Raw genomic sequence first — 13401 nt, 5'->3', positions numbered from 1 at the left:
GTAGAGCTGCTTTTCTGCACCCCCTCCATGGAGGGAGGCCCTAAGCGGAGAGCAGGGCAGCCTCAGGAAGGGGCCCAACGAGTACCGAGTCTCCCCCAACGCGCGTTTGAGGACAAGACTTACAGAAGTGGGGTCGACAGAGGGAGGGCATGACCCCCCCTCTGATGCTGACCCCCGGCCACAGGAGATGGGAAAAGCCTCGGGACCAGAAAGGCAAAGACTGAAGAGGAGAGGATACTTCTAAGGAAAACAGGAACTGTTGTGGCATCAAGCCACCTTGGCCCGGTCACCCGCCCAAGGTGTTCCGCCCGACGCTGGGGCCTGGCTCCTTCCTCGGCCATCTTTTACCCAAACTTCCTCCCTTAGCAATGGAGGCTCTCCAGGAGCCAGCTCTGTCCCCTCTCAGGTGACCAACCAAACGGGCCGTCCGTCCCAGGCTGACCTGACTTTCTACTGGGCAGGCCACACGCCGTTCCCCACCTCTGGGCTATGGCCGCACCTTCGCCGGGGTCACCCTCCTCCGCCGGCACGGCCAGCGGACACACAAAGAGGGACTTACCTACAGCGGGAGCGTCATACTCGTCCCCAAGCAGGATTTCAGGAGCCGAATACGCGAGAGACCCGCAGCTTGTGGTGAGCTTCTTTCCAGGTTGAAATTTGTTGCTAAAACCAAAGTCTGTCAACTTCACGAGTCCTTGTTTTTCAAAAAAGACCACATTCTCGGGTTTTAAGTCTCTGTGGACGACATGGAGTTTATGGCAGTAAGAAATAGCATGAACTATTTGAGCGAAGTACTTCTTGGCCAGGTCTTCATTAAGACCCTCCTCGTGTTTCATTATGTAGTCAAACATGTCTCCTCCATCTCCGAGCTCGAGGATGAGATAGAGCTTGGTCTGAGTGTCGATGACTTCGTAAAGACGCACGATGTTTGGATGCTGCACGAGCTTCATGCAGCGGACTTCTTGGAAGAGGTGGCCAGTGGCCAGAGTGTCCAGCTTGGTCTTGTCGATGACTTTCACAGCCACTTTTTCGCCCGTGAAAACGTGCCTGGCAAGTTTGACCACAGCAAAGTGACCCCTGCCCAAGGTTTTATCCAGGTCATATAAACCAGCAATTTTCCCGTCATACCCTCTCTTGAAACCTGCCATGCTGTTCCAGTGGAGGGGAGGACACTCACACCACCTGCTGCTGGGCTTTTCTCATAGAAGACTCTCTGATGAAAAAGACTCATCCATTTTGGCTGTTTCCAAACACATCTACAAGAGAAGGAGTGAAAAAAATGACTATTTGTAACTCTGCCTTTACTATGCCATATGTGACACGTTCTTCCTCTCCTAATAAGAACCACGCATTCTCTTTCTCTGGGCAGAAAAGCATTGTAAGACCCGAAACGTTACAGGAATCCATCGCTAGGCTTGAGAATATAATAACCTTGACATACTTACATCTGCAGGATCTCACATGAGAATCCAGAAACCATAGGAAAATTACACTTTTACTAAGTATTACTCTTTACTATAATTAAAACAATAGGAAAATGAGCCGACTTCTCCGAGCTCTTAAGAGCTAATGCTTCCCCGACGTAGACTCTCCTCTCTGCTCTAAATTAAGCCTGGTTTGGAGAAACGGTCACTACGCGGACAGCAACCAAAAAACTTGGGGATGGCTTCTTTCGACCAAGGGGGCGCTTTCTCCCCAATAGACAGTTTAGAAACCTGAGCAAAGTCAGCATTCGGTGACTTTTGTTATAAGCGTTTAATTTAGTCAAGAGGACTTTGCAGTTGCTGTAGTCTTCTTATATTCATAAATCAAGCAACGTGGTTTGACTTCATGCCCACATTTCAAAGCTTCCGAAGATTTAATGAGTCTAAGGTAACAGCTTCACCAGCAATGCTGACCATTCCACACCTTAGGAGACCGGTTCATTCATTCTTGCGGTCAAAACAGCAATTCATCAACGAGTATTAGGATTTAACAATGCTCGAAAAGAATTTAATCCAAAGAGTCCTGGAGAATAGGATGAAATGACTCATGGGGAGGGTCCCTAAGACAACAACAACAACGAACTATTGTGGCCTCAACATTTTTAGGAATTGAAATCCATGCAATAAGCTAGTGATAGACAATATGGATTCCTTCTGTTCTCCCCATCTCCTTCAGACTTAATGTGTCTTCCTGACATTTGTCTTCACAAGATGGTTCTTTCTTATTCTTTTACACAATGTATCCCTTAAAACACAAATCAACACTGCCATGGCATGCACTTTATCTTTAATTAAACTCTTGATGGAAACTTTACTCTCTAATGGCACTCACCTAAATTGTGATGCCAGAACAGCAGAACCACAAATTCCTTGAGAGTAGGAACCATTCCTGGTTTTCTTTTTTTTTTTTTCTAACCCCCTATGAAATATATATGTTTTGCCTTGCACATAGTAGGCCCAAAATACATTATCTGTTGAATGAATATTCAGATTCACATCCAAATTCATAAGATCTAAACAGAGGGGGCAGCTGGGTAGCTCAGTGGATGGAGAGCCAGGCCTAGAGATGGGAGGTCCTAGGTTCAGATCCGGCCTCAGACACTTCCCAGCTGGGTGACCCTGGGCAAGTCACTTGATCCCCATTGCCTACCCTTACCACTCTTCCACCTAGGAGCCAATACATAGAAGTTAAGGGTTTAAAAAAAAAAAAAAAGATCTAAACAGAGGCTTAAAAGCTACCTGTATCATCTAAGACTGTAGACTTCAGGCTACTCGTTAATTGCTATTAAATCCTGTTGTTAAAAAGAGACTGAAAAAAAATTTTTTGACAATAAAAACTGTGGTTAAAAAAACAAAGGGATGTGGAATCAGAGACCCTTGTTGGAAGAGACTGCTGCTCCCTAGCTGTATGGCCTTGGTCAAGTCATTAACACCTGTGGGCTCGTATTCTCATTTATCCAATAGGGAATGGACCTAGGGCAGGTCTCTCAGTGCTGGGAGGCTTTCAAAAAACTCCACTGTGAATACCACTGAGGTAGTCTTGTAAAGGAGCAGGCTCGAACATATGTCAACCCTAACCAGGCATCAAAGAAATTTAACCAGCACTCCATAACTTTTTCACTTTTCATGGAAATCTGGGGTGGTTGGACCACTCTGTCTCTGGTCTGACAGATGTCAAAGTTCTCTTCACCTAAAGGAGGACAGAAGGTGTGGAAAGGGGAGGCCAAGCACTGGCAGATTTGGGAATTAGACAGAAACAAAGATTCTTTGAAGCCTACAGGAAATCTGGAATTTTCACTGTGGTTGATCCTGGCCAAGTCTTCCTTTCAGCTGCTTGTTTTCATCATCTCCACCTCAGGGTGGTAGGAGCTGGAAGGGACAGTCTTTTTAAACAAAACACTTAATTATCTCCTACTCACCAGCCACCCCACCCCGTCCCTGAGGTGCCAACACAACAGCGAGGGGGAGCGGGTGGAGAGGCTAGCTCAATTTAGGCCAGAGCCTCCTACCCATTGGCAACAAGAAAGAGGATGGCAAAAGTGAGTCCCTTCAGAGCTGCTCCAAAGGCAAGTCTTCATGGTACAACTTCCATTTCTGCTGGAAATACTGCCCATGCACCCACATGCAAAGAGAGGGGCAGAAGCTTTCCTAAGCAAACAAGAGGCGTTGCTATCTGTACTGCATTGCTTTCTCTCCATTGACACGCATACCAAGGAGTTGACATTTTAAAAAATCTGTCCTTAAAACTGAATTTATGAAAGCAGCTCCCTGTAGCCACAGAACCCAGCAGTCAGGTTCATCCAGGAAGGAAGCACCTCATCTAAAGGCAGAAGCCAGTGTTCTCTCGCTAACACTGTTTTAAAGTACAGAAACTCTGATCTTGCTGTTCAAATTAGGGGCAAATCAGTGTGAAGGGGAGGATATGTATTAGGAAAATTATCCATTAAGTACCAGAACAATCTATTCCCTTTAAAAACAAAGTCTTTAGTGAAAGGCTGAGCATTTCAAAAGAAACGAAAGAGTTTTGAAAAACCCAGCCCACTCTTCAGCTTGGCCAGGTAGGCTGGCCACCTTGGGTGCCCCCATGGGCCTGGCACCCAGGAAAGAGCTCAGCCCTTAACAAGTTAGGTCCTTTTTAGGGGTTCTGTCATAGATACTGTGGGGAATTTGGTGAAGCCAATGCTTGGAAATAGAAAAAGGGAAGGATAAGCTTCAGGGAGATGTCTGTGAAAATTAAGATGAAATTGTTTTTCTATAAGGGTTCACACTCTTTCCATGGACCCGTTGGCCAGTGCACCCTCAATTAAGAACTTCTTCTCTAAAAGCCATAAAGTGCTGAAAAGGGGGCAGCTAAGTGGCTCAGTGGTTTGAAAACCAGGCCAAGATCCTGGTTCAAATGTGGCCTCAGACACTTCCTAGCTGTGTGACCCTGAGCAAGTCATTTAATGTCCCCTGCCTAGCCCTAACTGCTCTTCTGCCTTGGAACCAATACACAATATTGATCCTAAGAAGCTAAGTTTAAAAAAAAGTCCTGAAAAGCTACCCATCTCCACTGGTGAAGAAGTTATTACTAGCTGGCCAAAATCACAAGTCCAGAAAGAAAAAATGGGTCCAATATCATCCTTGGAAAATGTTGCTGGTCAAGGCCACCCTCCCTAAGCAAATCAGACAAAATCCTCCCAGCAAGAAAGGCTCCACTCACATCCCCCTAACTTTCCAAGACACTCTCACCCCTCTCTCATTAGGTTTCTACATTAGAATATCAGCTCCCTGAGGGCAGGCCCTATGCCTAGGCCTTCAAGACTGGCCAGGGCCCAAATCAAAAGGGACAATCATGCCACTGCAAGAAAGCAAAGGGGAGCACCAAGGGAAACTAAGCCATGTGAGTAGCCCTTGGTTTTGTATTCCAATAATGACATCCTTAGAACCTGCAAAGGGCCTGACTCTAAAGGCATCCTCTCCATGAGCTGCCCAGGCTTCAGGTCATTGGCTTGGGGTACGCTGAGGTGTTGTAGGTCTGCTCCTAATTCTCTACTAGTTTGGAGGCACCCTGCTCTCTCACTTACTGAATTGCACAATTCTATAAAATGGCCATTTCCCAGGACCCCTCCTGCCTCTACAACATAATTAGATTAAGGAGAATCAAGAACCATTTTTATAAATATATATGTGTGTGTATATATATATATATATATATATATACACACACACACTACACATACATATATACATGTATGATATTGGGTAATAAGCTTTATAAATGCTTAGCGACTGACAAAGTAGGAAGGCATTAACAGAAGGGCAGACGGAGGTGACCAAGAAAGTCCTTCTGCAGAGGAAAAATTTTAATCAAGGCTTGAACAAAGTCAGAGAAATGAACAACGAGGTGAGAGAGACCAGCATTCCCAGGGATGGTCTGGAGAGAAGAGATGGTGTTGTGTTTGTGGGAGACCCAAAGGCTTTACGGTTGTTTCAGAAGACGATGGGAAGCCCCTGAAGGTCATGGCAGAACTGCCCACTGGATGCCTTTCCACTGTCTTTAGAATGACACCGATTCTTCAGTAAACACACTATGGGAGTATCACAAAGGAATGGGGGTTACAAACATGGGCCTGTTTCGGAGAGACCTTAGGAATATTAAAGCACTATGTAGTACCCTAATCTAGCTGGGGAGATGAAATAGAAGGTGGCTAAAAGTTGCTGAGTCATCTTGGGATAAGGAAAGAGTACTCTAGATTTTAGAAAAGTGGAGTTCAATAATTTCAGAGAAAAGCTGGGTCTGATGACTTCCCATCCTAAAACATTAGGAGAAATGATGGCTCCAAGAGGGAAAAAAGGCTCAATCCTACCCAGGAAGTGAAGAGGGAGGTATTTAAGGAATCAGGGAAGACTTGGGAATAACCTCCTCCAGGAGCTCTGATGGCAACACAGGGATGACCAAGGACAGGGACCAAAAATGGCCTCCAGAAGAAAGATCTCTATACTTGCTAAAGTCAAAAATGAACTAAAGCTCGTTTTGTTTTGTTTTTTAAAGTGTTGAGGATGAGAGAGAGAGAGAGAGAGAGAGAGAGAGAGAGAGAGAGAGAGAGAGAGAGAGAGAGAGAGAGAGATCTTTTTAAGGAATATTTGGTGTGAAGAAAACATACATGCAAAGTGAAATAACTCCTATCTTGTTCTTCCTGTCAAGGAAAACAATCTTCAAAACGGAAAAGAGAACAGACAAGGTTAAGAAGGCATTAATGTGACGGCTATGGCTAAAAGTCAGCATTTCTATAGGGCTTTGCTAATATGTCTGATCTCATTTGATCCTTACAACAATCCTGGGAGGTAAGTACTCTTATGATCCTCATTGGACAGATGAAGAAACTGAGGCAGGCAGGGGTTAAGTGACTTGGCTGGGGTCACACAGCTAGGAGTATCAGATCTTCTTGACAGCAAGTCCAGCATTCTAACCACTGTCCCACCCAGCTGCTTCTGAAGGATGAGATTAGTCAAAAATTACAGAGAGCAGAAAACGTTTCAAAAAGACAGAAGACTGGACAAAGGTGGTTCCAACTATGAACAAGTGAGTTGGCACCAATCCTTGGGCAAATTCTGGGATATATTTCTCACACACATTTTTGGTGCCACTTTTTATTTTGACATCACTCACACTTTCCACTGTAACCCCACCTCCATCCTTGATAGTAAAGAGGAAGAAAAGCTCAGCCATATTGGCAGACAGCACCCAAGTCTGCCGTCCCACACAGCATCTAGAACCCTGGCCTCTTGGCCCTGCCCAGGCAGGGGCATCCTCTCCACAGACATTGCAGTTTTGCATTGGTTCCTAGAAGCTGTTAAGCCCCAGTATAAGGACCCTGACAAGCTGGCCAGGATGGTGGGAAAGGGACCTGACTTTGGGAGAGGACATCGGTCTTCAGGTATGTGGAGGAGCCTTGTTCCACCTGGCCCCAGGGCCAGAATGATGCTCAATGTCAGGAAAGGCTTATTATCAATTGGAGGTTCAAAGGGGCTGTCTTAAGGAGTCAGCCTCCTTGGAAACCTTCAGGCAGAGGCTGGAGGATTACTTGGGGGCACATTACAGTGGAGACATCTTAGGAGAAGAGGGTGGCCCAACCCTCCAGGCCTGTGATGCTGATAGGCTCTCCCTTGGCCCCCTCCTCACCAGCTCCAGGGATGTCCTTTCCCCAGGGCTTGGAGGACCAGCAGATCTGACCCTCAGCATCACCTCTGGGCTCTGTATCTCTCAAGCACTAGCATCATCAGCCCCACCACTGATGGATCCCTTTTCTTGCTAAATTCTACACATTGTTTCCCCAAAAGAACATGAGCCTCTTGACAGCAGGGGCTGTGTGACTTTATCTATTCCTACACCAACTGCTTGGCATGAGGGAGCACTCAAGAAATGCTTTTTCAAAGACTCTAAACCATTACTGATTAGAGAAATAAAAAGGAAAACAACCCTGAGGCATTGGCTCATACCTATCAGATTGGCTATTGGGACAGAAAAGGAAAATGACAAATGTTGGAGGGAATGTGGGAAAATAGGGACACGAGGCTGTTGGATTGGGAACAGATCCATCCATTCTGAAGAGCAATTTGGAGCTCTGCCCAAAGGGCTATCAAATTGTGCATGCCCCTGGACCCAGCAATACCATCATTAGGTCTGGATCCCCCCAAAAATTATTTTAAAGAAGGAAAAGGAACTATAGACATAAAGCAATTCCTAACAGCAATTTGTATGGTGTCAGAGACCTGGAAAGTGAGGGGATTCCCATTCACTGGGGACTGGCTAAGCAAACTGTGGCATACCATTATGATGGAATATGATTGTGCTGCAAGAAACGACAAGCAGTACAATTTTATAAAAACCTGAAAAGACTTAACATCAAGTGAAACAGAGTGAAGTAAGCAGAACCAGAAGAAGGCTGCACACAATAACAGCAATATTGGGGGCAGCAAAGTGGCTCAGTGGCTAGGGAGCCAGACCTAGAGACAGGAGGTCCTGAGTTCAAATTTGACCTCAGATACTTTCTAGACATGTGACACTGGGCAAGTCACTTCACCTCACCTGCCTAGCCCTAACCTTGGCTCTTCAGACTTGGAATGGATATACTTGGTATCTACTCTAAGACAGAAGGCAGGGCTTAAAAAAATACAGCAATATTGTATGATGATCAACTGTGAATGACTTCGCTATTCTCAGCAATACAATGATCCAAGACAATCCCAAAGGGCTTATGATGAAAAAAGCCATCTGCCTTGAGAGAAAAGACTAATCCAGACCAGAGCATACTATATTTCACCTTCTTTGTTGGCTTCTTGTTTTTGTTCAAGTTTTCTTCCACAATACGACTAATATAGAAAAAATGTTTTACGTGATTGCACACGTAAACTCTATGTCAGACTGTTGACCATCCAGGGAAGAGGGAGGGAAGGGAAGGAGAAAGAGAATTTGAAACTCAAAACTTAAAAAAAAATTTAAAAATTGTTTTACATGTAATTGGGGAAAAATAAAATATTAAAATTATCTTAAAGCAAGGATAATCATAAACTATAATTTTTAAAACTTCCTTCTTATAGCACAGTAGTACTTCATTACGTTCACATACAATATGGTTTAGCCATTTCCCCAACTGGGAAGTGCCTATTTTATTTCCATTCTTTGCTAACATTCAAAAAAAAATCTGCTTACAAATACTTTGGTGTCTTTGGGAAGTTTCTTTTTCTCACTGACCTCCTTGGAGATACACCTAGCAGTGGAATCTCTGGGTTAAAGAGTAGAAACCCATTTAGGACTTTCTTCAACATAATTGCAAACAGCGTTCAGAGGGGTAGGAACAATTCACTGCTCCCCCAACAATGCCCTTGTGAGCCTGCTTCTCCACATAGACAACTCTCAAAGTTGTCAATTTGCTAGACTTGAGGTGAAGTGCAAGGTTGTTTTAATTTGCATTTTCTCTTCTTGGTCATCAGAAACATTCTTTCAAAGGGATGTTAAAAGAGGTCACTGTTCTTTGCCAGAGCCAATGTGTTCATCTCTTAGCTGAGGAATTGCTTTTGGTCTTAGCTATTTCTGATTAACTGTCTAATTCTCGCACCATTCATTTTGTTTATCTGAAAGCTTTTCACTTGGATGGAATCAAGGTTTTTATTTTTTCTTTTGTAATCATCTCTACTCCTTTTGGATGAGAATTTATCCCCTAGCCTGAGCTGTGAGATATATAAACTGCTTCTCTTCTAATTTTTTTTTAATTATCTGGTCAATATTCAGGTTACATAGCTAAGACACTGGTCTAGCTCTACTTTATGCCAGCTGCTATTTCCAAAAATACTTGCCAAGTAGTTGGTTCTTTATATTGAGGCTATGCTGAATACTTGGTTATTAGATGCATTATTTATGATTCTTCCTTGCCTGCTCTGTTTCACTGATATACTTCTCTTTTTTAAATGACACAAGCGGTTTGGATGATTATTACATGAATTCTGGAAGTACCATTTCTTTCATTCCTCCCTTTTTTCATGACTTCTATATAGTCTAGATCTTTTTTTTCCCTCCAAATTATCTTTGTTATTATTTTGTATCATCTTGCAGAGTATCTCTTTGGTAGTTAAGTAAGGTTAGTGTAGCCTCAATCCCAGTAACACTGTCACTATTTGTCATAGGGCATGGCCATACCACCTGCACTAAATATCTTTCCAGTTATTCGTGTCCTTTATTTTTTAAGGAGTTTTACAATTTAATCTATGCAAGTACTGAGTGTGCCTTGGTAGACTGACTCCCAAGTATTTTGTGCATTTTGGAATTTGAATGAGACCACCCTTTTATTATTGCTTTAAGGAGTTTTCTTTTGTAATATAGAAGTGTTACTCACTTCTCTGGGTTTATTATCTGGCTGCCTTTATTGTTTTATTAACTACAGCATTTCTTAAGCTATTGTTTCAATAGGATTGGTTTTTTTCCCCCTGAATCCCTAAGATTTTCTAAACAAACTATGTGAAAAAACTATAGGGAAAGGGGGCATCCTTGCTTTAATCCTGTATTTATTGGGAGAGCTTCTAGTGTTTGTTTACCCATTGCATATTCAGACTTTGTATCATATTACAGAAAGACCTTTCAGTGCCCATCTTTTGTAGGGTTTTTAGTACTTCAGCCTATCTTCAAGGACCCAAGGTAAGCATTAGACCACATGAAACATCAGAGAAAATAAGCAGATGACACGTCCCATAGAGCCCTTAATTTCAAATGGTCTATCCACAGTCCTCTTCCTCATGATGACATGTCATCTTGTCATGATACAGAGATGGCCCTAAGCAAAGGAAGAAGATAAACTCTAGTATGTCTTACCAAGAAGAAGAGCTTTCCAGCATGTGCCTAGTGATGGACCAAAAGTCTGCTGTCTAAGAATCAGACCAGCTAAGTTCATTACCAAGATAGCTACAAGGTGATGAATTTTTTGGCCACAGTAACTTCAAAAGACCATATACTGAGTTCAACAGGGGTTAAAATCTGCATCACTGCAAAGAGTAGCAACACTAACAAAATTATAGATTGCTGACACATTCTCAATTGTACGGAGACTTAGTACTGCAAATACAAAAGGCCTTTTAAAAGGATAACTAAAAATTCAATATTAGGGAAGAGTAAGATGAGACTGCTAAAACAATTTTTTAAGAAGAAACCCTGATGTGAACAAACTCTACAAGAAGTTCAGATTTTTAAAAAGCAGGGACTAAAAAAATGGAAGGATGGGCACAGAAAAGAACTTTAATAGATCAACACCAATTCATCGAGGGGTATCCAAAAGACTGGGGCCTATTTACAAAATGCACTTCTGACTTCTGCTTTAGTCTTTTCTGGTGGCTCCTGTGGAGGGAGGCATTTGAAAAGGCACTACTCCCATTAAAGGGTTTCAGACTGGCAAAGCGGAATCCTCACAGCAACCATGAATAGGTTAAATATTGAAGTGAAAAAAGAAAACAGGGGGAAAGATCCCAGACAAGGAGAATGACATGAATATACCAGGGCCTGTCTGGCTCAGGCAGAGGGATTATGTCACCAGTGGAAAGGGGAGGGGGGAAAAGATGGGGGGAGGTTTAATTTGCAAAGAGGATGCCAGACTGCAGGGGGACCCCTATACCAGGGAAATCATAGGTCCTATCTCTATCCCTAATCTAAATATAAATGAAAATCCGATCTTCACTATGCTTTTGTCCTCAAAAGCTACCCAAACTTTATTATAATACAGTTCATACAGTTTCATAATAAAATGTCAGTCAAAAACAATCTAAGAGAACCAGGTTATTTTTTTTTTAGAGCTGATATATTATTGTCAAGTCACAGACCTTGTTTAATAAACTGTCTAACCTTTAGGCTGGAACATAACAGACACAGGCATAAGGCCACTGAGGAATGTGAGCTCTACAGAATTTTCCCAAAGCAATCTGAAAAGTTTAACCTTCAGATAACAGTTCCATAATCAGTCGATTTTATTTTGCTTCTTTTCAATTCTGTTTGGCCCCTCTCGTGGATCATCCATTAATGGGCATTTTTTCCATACAGATACTATCAGCTTCTGAAACTGCCTCCTCCCACCTGAACAGATGAATGTACAGATATAAAGATGGCCAAGCCAAGCAAGGCCAGCATCTTGTAAAAATGATACAATAACTCAAATGTTATACTATTCCTTTCTCTTCTTTTTAAGGAAGAAAACTTGTCTTTTAAAATTTCTAGAGTTGTTCTATTTTAGAACCAGAGGCATTTTTTTTTCCTATAAATTTTAAGCCTTGGCTCTAATGTGGTTTTGCAGTGCTTCTAAATCTTAGCAGCAATAATGGTGCTGAAATAAATCTAGTTTGTCATTTCTGACACTTATCTAATCCTGCTTTACTCCCTGAAATCCCATACAAGAAGTTACCTGACATGGTAATCAGTTAAACAGAAGAAACTCTCTTGTCCCTCCTCCTTAGGATGTGGGCCCAGCTTCAATTTCACTAAGGCCTTAAGTCCAAGCATTAACCTATTAGCATTAATAACACACTCTGGAAATTTCACCAAACTGCCTTAATGGACTTACGTGGAAACTGACATTTCTTAGGACGGAGACACAGACAACCCGGGATTTCACTGGCAAAAGAAAATCCCCAATGTGGAAACTCCTTTTACCGTTGAGAAATTAAACCCAAACCAAATGCCTGTATTACAGTTTCCAAAGGTTAGTCCTCTGATCTCTTACTGAAGGTATATTATTTCTCTAAGAATTACTTACAACTCTAAAATCATCATGAAAAAAGTCAATGTGCAAAAACATTCTGATATTGCAAGGTTAACTTTTATCAGCATAACTATGAAGGCCCAAGACAATGATATCACAGAAAATGGCTGGTAAAGACTTCAGGGTTCCCAATGACCCCTCTATGTGACATTTCAAGATTGTCATTTGTCCATAAAAGTTTTCTCTTTCCAAAACTGCCTTTACTTGATTTTTTTGCATGGCAGAATCTCTCTTCTTCCTCTCTGTCTTAAAGAAACACTCCCTGGGACAAACAAAGAATGAGAAAACACAGGGGCTCAAGCCAGTTACAATCATTCAGCTCTAACCCTGACCAAGTATCTGCTTGAGTAGATGGCCAAAGTAGACAAAGCCAGAGGAGAAGCCTGTTGTGGGATGGGGATGGGGTTGGGGAAGGCAGCAAAGATGTATTCTATACAAGTAACTGATAGACTACACTGAATGGAAGAAGGGCCTGAAGACAAGAGCAGCCACAGGACACTTATGCAGATACCTAATCCCCTGTTCTTTCCAGGCATGGCAACCTCCCATCAGAAGGGTCTGAAGGGGGCTGAGTGTGGAGGGTAGGACGATTGAGAAAGAAAGTCCATTCTAGGTACTGGGAATGGCAGAGCCAAGACACACTATGGCAGTGGGCACTAAGAGAGCCACCCCACTTCCCTCAGGGTCCAGAAGGGTGTAGCCTGGGCACGCTTGTCCTAGGGAGGAGAACTGTCACCTTAGGGCAGTGCCCCATGGATTCTCTCCCAATGCAACTTGGGAAGAGCGTTCTTGGACCCCCAAATTCTACAATCTAGGCTTCTAGCTTGTTTCCGAGGTACTAGCCTCGGGCTTGCCTCTCTAATACCCCCAAATCTCAGTGCTCAGGCCTCGAGTCTTCTAGATAGAGAAGGGGAAGGTCCTGAGTATCACCAACCTCCTAGGGAAGAATCATAATAAAACCTCTTAGCAAGGGGCTAAAACCATGGGGAGCAAAAACCCTGGACTCTGCCCTTCTCTACTACCAAGAGTTATCTAGCCTGTGTTTGTCCAACGGGAAGACATAACAATCACAAATATGTTTCCCTTCTGAAGGAGCCTGAGCCCTCGGGGTAGTACCATCAAGCTGGATGCCGGTAGGG

General features: G+C 43.1%; 1 protein-coding gene across 1 annotated transcript in view; it reads right to left on the bottom strand.

Annotated features, from left to right (window-relative positions):
- The window catches only part of SNRK (SNF related kinase), a 35564-nt gene extending 34416 nt beyond the window's left edge, over window positions 1–1148 (bottom strand). Inside the window, exon 1 of the mRNA XM_044677601.1 lies at window positions 560–1148. Coding sequence (XP_044533536.1) covers window positions 560–1148 — 589 coding nt within the window. The remainder of the gene's footprint in view (window positions 1–559) is intronic.
- Between the last annotated feature and the right edge of the window lie 12253 nt (window positions 1149–13401).

Source organism: Gracilinanus agilis, chromosome 5 (assembly GCF_016433145.1).
Source record: "Gracilinanus agilis isolate LMUSP501 chromosome 5, AgileGrace, whole genome shotgun sequence".
NCBI classification, from domain to species: domain Eukaryota; kingdom Metazoa; phylum Chordata; class Mammalia; order Didelphimorphia; family Didelphidae; genus Gracilinanus; species Gracilinanus agilis.
Note: the sequence above shows the minus strand (reverse complement) of the source record. Positions and strands in the feature narration are given on the sequence as shown.